General features: G+C 45.8%; 1 protein-coding gene across 2 annotated transcripts; it reads right to left on the bottom strand.

Annotated features, from left to right (window-relative positions):
* Window positions 1-204: 204 nt before the first annotated feature.
* Window positions 205-2690, bottom strand: Med18 (mediator complex subunit 18). 2 transcript variants are annotated; one of them, XM_048350641.1, is made up of 3 exons: window positions 2538-2690; window positions 1491-1755; window positions 205-859 (listed from the first exon to the last, which is right to left on the bottom strand). In XM_048350641.1, exons 2-3 carry the CDS (start codon window positions 1561-1563, stop codon window positions 306-308), a joined length of 627 nt encoding a protein of 208 aa, XP_048206598.1. In that variant the 5' UTR covers window positions 1564-1755; window positions 2538-2690; the 3' UTR covers window positions 205-305. The 2 variants fall into 2 exon arrangements, with proteins under 2 accessions (XP_048206598.1, XP_048206599.1); XM_048350642.1 differs by having other exon boundaries at window positions 1491-1631.
* Between the last annotated feature and the right edge of the window lie 3841 nt (window positions 2691-6531).

The following is a 6531-nucleotide window of genomic DNA, read 5'->3' as shown; positions in this document are numbered from 1 at the left end:
TTTGTATTATCTTCCTAACAATTGAGGATAGGCCTCAAAGATGTACTAAAGCCATGGGCCTCTAGCTCACGCCTGTAATCCTAGCTACATGGGAGGCTGAGATCCAAGGATCATGGTTCAAAGCCAGCCAGGGAAAGAAAGTCCATGAGACTCTTATCACCAATTAACCATTGCAAAGCCGGAAGTAGAGCGGCAGCTCAACTGGTAGAAGGAGCAAAAAAAAGCTCAGGACACCACCTAGGCCCTGAGTTCAAGCTGAAGAACCACTACAAAACAAAACAAAAAAGAAGGCCCAACCCTCTTAGTTACATGAGTCTTTTGGGGTCTATTTTCTCTAGATGAACCAGAGGTTTCAATTGCTCAGCAAAGTTCCTCATGTCATCAGAGACCATGTCTTGTCCACCTGGTGCAACAACACTTAATTCTACAAGATAGGAGAGTGATAAGGCTTCAGTGCTGTCTGTGTTCCCTGGCACCAGGATTCGGAAAATCTTGTATACCATAATCTTCATGATGCCCTTACGGAACAAGTGTCCCTTGGCAACAAACTCATGGTCCATGCGGAAGCCCATTTCCATCAAAAAGTCAGTGAGGTTCTCAGATGTGGCAATGTCCACACAGTTCCGCACCAGGGCATGGCGATTCTTGTCTCCCATTTCTGGTTGTCCCAGGTAGCGTAGGTGCCAAGGTGCCCCTGCCCTGTCCATAGATCGTCGGGCCCTTAGAACAAATGGGCTGGCCTGCTGGCCTTTAAGTAGGAATACCATCTCATGGTCAAGGAAAGTCTCCGGTTCCATGTTGTCGCACAAACCCCGAAGGCGGTGGATGAGGCTTTCCAAACTGTGATCTAAAACACTTCCTAAAGAGGGAAAAAGCACCAGAGTTCCAGCTTTTATTTTTCTATCATGCAATGAGCTAAAGATTAAAAAAACCCACCAAACAAAGTAGTTTAGTGCAACATTTTGTGAAGACAAAGGCCCAATCCAGGAGATTCTGGAGAAGTTATCCCACCAAACTACTGCACAATGAGGTTGTGTTTCTTTATTTGGTGCTAGAATGTCTTTGGGCCTTTCTTGGTAATAATAATCTCCAGCCACAGGAGCTATCTAGACTGTAATGATACTGATTGGTGTCTATGATACTCTCATCTCCAGTAACCACCAAAAAGCCAGAAGTGGAGCTTTGGTAGAGCACTTGCCTTGAGCAAAAAGAGCTCAGGAAAGAAAAGAAACAAACATTCCTGAAACCAGTTGCAGGTGGCTCATACCTGTAATCCTAGCTACTCTGGAGACTGAAATCTGAGGATCTAAGCTCAAAGATAGCCTTGGCAGAAAAGTTCCCAAGAGACACTCTTATCTCCAATAAACCTATAGTGGAGATGTGGCTCAAAGTGGTAGAGCCCTAGCCATGAGCAAATAGAGCTCAGAGATAAAGCTCGGGCCCTGAGTTCAAGTGCCACAACAACAACAAAACCTTTCTGGTTTACTTACCTTGCAGCAAGTACTCCATCATGTTTACAGTGCCCCCAGTAACGGGCATCATGGTGACTGGGGGTGCCTCCATTATGTCTGATTAACTCAAAGACAGCAGAACTGGACTCAGCTCCCAGTAAGATAAATCACAGGATACACCTGAAGGTTATATTTGTTTATATCTCACAGTGGCAGAGGGACACCAGACTCGCTGTGATATTAGTTGAAATCAAGATGAACTCATTCGAAACTTTCTATCTGCTTAGAAGGTGAGTTTCAGAACCTGTTGTACAAAACAAAAACAAAAAACGTGAGACCTGGCCAAGTCGTTACAACACAACCTTCTAGTCGCAAATTCTATAAATTACGAAGGTTATCTGTGCAATCTTGCGAAAAATTGTGTGATCTCTTGTCCTGAAACTCACTGTTGGGTTTTCTTTTCTTTCTTTTGAAAGGGGGCCGATTATACTTAACCCCTGAGGCTATCTATGCAGGCTCCAATGACACAATGGACGTTCCTGAACCTGAGGTCTAAAACGTCAGTCGGGGCTACAGTGAGACCGTCTCGAGGACACAACACAAACGCTGGAAAAGTGACTTCGGAGCCTTGTCTCCCCTTCATTTCACAGAGGAGGGCATGGGGGACGGGGAGAGACCAGGGACGCGCACGGGAAGGCAAGGCAGTGGTAGAGCAAACTGCAGAGAATCAAAAGATTCTGCCTCTGGGGCTGAGGATATAGCCTAGTGGCAAGAGTGCCTGCCTCGGATACACGAGGCCCTAGGTTCGATTCCCCAGCACCACATATACAGAAAATGGCCAGAAGCGGCGCTGTGGCTCAAGTGGTAGAGTGCTAGCCTTGAGCGGGAAGAAGCCAGGGACAGTGCTCAGGCCCTGAGTCCAAGGCCCAGGACTGGCCAAAAAAAAAAAAAAAAAAGATTCTGCCTCTGAAAATGCCTTTCACAACGATCCATGCATAAAAAACAAATAATAGAATGAACCATGCCAAGCCTAAGATGTTGGTACTGCCGGCCCGACGCCGGCATCCAGGACACGTGAGCACTTACACCAGGACCACAACTCCCAGGCTGCTGCAGGTTCTCCCACAGCCGCACGTAAATCCAGCCGTGCACCCTGCAGACTCCGGGCGACAACGCCACTCCAAGCCCTCACAGGACGTGAGCGCCCCCAGGACCCTAGAAGGCAACGGCCCTCCCTTTTTCTCCTTCCCATTTCCGGCAGGAAATGACGTCGCGCACGTCTCACTGTCACCGCCCCCATGACTAACGGATGCCGAGAAGGACAGAAATAGCTCCTTCGAGTTTGAGTAACTGCCGAGCATGCGCACAAAGGGACGCCCTCCGGAGCATTCCCTTGGGGCTCGAAACCCGCCTCTAGGAAAACATTTGCATTTTTCGTGCTCTACGACTGGGAGATGTTTTTGTGTGGAAAAATCTCCGGGAGGTTTTTCTGACCAGAGATGTTATCCCTGATCTTCGATTTCGACAACACTGGAGGAAAGAGCCCAGCGAAGGGAGCTGCAAGACAAACAGAAGGGGAGATTTACTATAAAACAAAGACCTCTTCTTAGATACCTGGAAGTGGAAGGGGTTGAAAAAAAGCCCTGTGCGGCTTAGCATAACGTCTGGAACAGTTAGCGTTCTCACCAATATTTTTCGTATTTGTTTAATTGACTGTGTATATTATACTGCAGTTAAAAAATATAGGGGGCCTGGTGCAGTTTTCTTTTCTGAGCTTCCATTTTGTAAAATAGAGGTAATAGAAGTCGTCGTTGTAATAATATTTTGAGATCGGGGCTCTCTATATTGCCCAGGCTAGTCTTGAACTACTGAGCTTCTGTACTTAAAATTTATCTTCCTTCATCAGCCTCCCATGTTGAGTAAACATAAGACTAAGCCAGTCACCGGTGGCTCACACAGGTAATCCTAGCTACTCAAGAGGCTGAGATCTTGACATCTGGGGACTGTGGCTCACAGCCAGCCCAAGCTGGAAAGTCTGAGATGCTTATCGCCAATTAACCCCTGGAAAAACTGGAAGTGGTGCTGTAGTTCAAAGTAGTAGAATACTAAACTTGAGCAAAAAAGCTCAGAGACAGTGCCCAGACCCTGAGTTCAAGCCTCAATATTGGCATAGTATTTATTTATTTTTGGCCAGTCCTAGGGCTTGGACTCAGGGCCTGAGGCACTGTTCTTGGCTTCTTTTGCTCAAGGCTAGCACTCTACCATTTGAGTCACAGTGCCCACTTCCAGCTTTTTGTGTGTATGTGGTGCTGAGGAGTTGAACCCATGGCTTCATGCTAGGCGAGCACTCTACCACTAAGCCACGTTCCCAGCTCTACTACTTGCTCAATGCATCCAGCCCAACATGTTCCTGGCTTAATTTTTCTGCAATTATACAATCTGTCTAGAGTTCTTTCCCTCTACCCCCATCCCCACTCCTAGAACCTCAAGATCCAATCCCTTCCTTCCTTCCTTCCTTCCTTCCTTCCTTCCTTCCTTCCTTCCTTCCTTCCTTCCTTCCTTCCTTCCTCCTCCTCCTCCTCCACCTCCTCCTCCTCCTCCTCCTCCTCCTTTCTCTCTCTCTCTCTCTCTCTCTCTCTCTCTCTCTCTCTCTCTCTCTCTCTCTCTCTCTCTCTTTCTTGCCAATCCTGGGGCTTGAACTCAGGGCCTGAGCACTATCCCTGGCTTCTTTTTGCTCAAGGCGAGCACTCCTACCTCCTGAGCCATAGCACCACTTCTGACTTTTTCTGTATATGTGGTACTGAGGAATTAAACCCAGGGCTTCATGCAAGGTAGGCAAGCACTCTTCCACTAGGCCACATTCCCAGCCATTTCTATCTTGATTTAAACATCCCTATATTAGGAAAGTTGTCCTGACAATTGATCTAAAACTATAGTCTAAACCAGGTGTGTTGGTGTGCACCTTTAGTCTCAACCACTTATGAAAATGAAGCACTTGGATCACTTAAGACCAGAGGTTTTTACACCATCCTCAGTCTCAAAATAAGTGAAGATTGTTAGATTCACCACATTTTCTTACCCACATGTAAATAATGTATTTTATTAAATATTTTATAATTTATATTTTTTTTTAAAGAAAGATTGCTGTGGCGTATGCCTAGAATCCTAGTTACTTGGGAAGCTGAGATCTGGAGGATAATAGTTTAGGGCAAGCCCACACCAAAAAAAAAAATAGTTTAAAAAATGCCATGTCTGTTTTTTGCAGGAAGCATACAATAAAACAATTATGGTCCAGGTATGGGCAGGTATTGGCCTGGGAAATATTGTGACATTATCTCAATAACCAGCACAGAAAAGGTCTGGAAGTGTGGTTCCGCAATTGAGCACCTGCCTAACAAGCTCAACACCCTGTGTTCAAACCCTAGTACTGCCTCCTTCTAAAAAGGTTGCACTCTATTAACTACCTACCCTATCCATCCATACACTGTTGCAGTGGTCTGCCTATCTCCTTTGACTAAGTGACACACTACTAACATTCCACTTGATTTGTTTACTCCTCCCGTTAAAATGATAAGCTCAATAAAGGTGCAGGTTCTGTTTCACTTGTGCTATCCCCAGCACTTGAAACGATGCCTGGCACAGTGCAGACAACTTGATACATACTTTACAAACTGAGAAAATAATTTACAGGCCCTGAGGTTAGCAGAGAATTATTCAGTGCTTTTCTTGGTCTCGGGCATCTAGTCAGCACTGGATGCATTGAAGTCCTTGGGCTCAAGGGCTAGAGTACCAATTGAGAACAAGGAAGCTGAGAGTATGAGGCCCTGAGTTCAAACTGCAGTACTGACAAAAAAAAAAAAAAAAAGAAAAGGTGGTTGGGTGCTTGTAGCTCACACTTAGAATCCTAGCTATTCAGGAGGCTGAGATCTAGGGATCGGGTTCGAAGCCAGTCTGGGCAGAAAAGTCCATGAGATTCTTGTCTCTAACCATCAGAAAACCAGAAGTGGAACTGGGGGTCAAGGGGTAAAGCAGTAGCCTAGAGCAAAAAAGCTGTAAATTCAAGCCCCAAGACTGGCAACAACAACAACAAAAAGTGGAGGTCTTAACCCCAAGCTGGGTTGCTTTGGCTGAGACATGCCATATTTAGAGGATTTACACAGATGACTGGGACATGGTGTGAACAAGATGGAATATGAAATAACAGAATAACTTGTATATTTAGTGTATGTTCAATTTAATCATTGTTAGGTTTTTAAAGTAGGTAGCCGGTAAAGGAGAACGCCACGCGGTATTCAGGCAGGAGAAAACGTTTATTACCGAACTGCTGGCCGGAGAGAAGGGAGAGAGAGAGAGAGAGACCCCCACCCAGCCCTGCTTTATTTAGGGCAGGGGCAAGGGGTGTGGCCAGGTGGATTAGGAGGTGACCTCAGGGAAAGGGGAGGTAACTGCCTCCAGGTCTGCTGGTTACCCAGGTAACTGGGTGGAGACTTAATGAGGTGGGGGCATCTGCATGTAGCCCTCAGGGAGAGGACCTAACAATCATACCAGTTTCTTTTCTGTTATTAAAAAAAAATAAGCTGTGGCTCACATTTGTAATTCTTGCCATCAGGAAGCTGAGATCTGAGGATTGTGGCTTGAGGCCAGCACAGGCAGGAAAGTTCATGAGACTCTTATCTCCAATTAATCACCAAAAAACTTCCTTCCTTTTTTCCTTTCTTCCTTTCTCTTTGTCTCTCTTCCTTCTTCTCTTCCTCCATTCCCCCTTCCCTCCTTTATTTATTTACTTCTTTTTTTTTAAAGACAAGATCTTGCTATATTACATATCCAAGGCTCAACCTCTTGAGTGCTGGGATAACATCTATTTTTTGTTGGTGGAGGTTGTGGGCTTGAACTTAAGGCCTGGGTGCTGTCCCTGAGCCTCTCTGTATTCAAGGCTAGAGCTCTACCACTTGAGCCACAGCACTACTTCTGGTTTTTGAGTGGTTAATTGGAGATAAGAATCTCATGGGGCTTTTCTGCCCAGGCTGGCTTCAAACCACGATCCTCAGATCTCAAGCCTCCTGAGTAGCTAGGATTACAG

Source organism: Perognathus longimembris, chromosome 7 (genome assembly GCF_023159225.1).
Source record: "Perognathus longimembris pacificus isolate PPM17 chromosome 7, ASM2315922v1, whole genome shotgun sequence".
In the NCBI taxonomy this organism is placed as follows: domain Eukaryota; kingdom Metazoa; phylum Chordata; class Mammalia; order Rodentia; family Heteromyidae; genus Perognathus; species Perognathus longimembris.
This window is presented reverse-complemented; position numbering and strand designations above follow the sequence as displayed.

Bases quoted from the DNA above. Each gene is read 5' to 3' on its own strand.
- Med18 (XM_048350641.1), bottom strand. From the start codon at position 1,563: ATGGAGGCACCCCCAGTCACCATGATGCCCGTTACTGGGGGCACTGTA. The intron at 860-1,490 runs GTAAGTAAACCA...TTCCCTCTTTAG, and splicing joins GATGGAGTACTTGCTGCAAG to GAAGTGTTTTAGATCACAGT.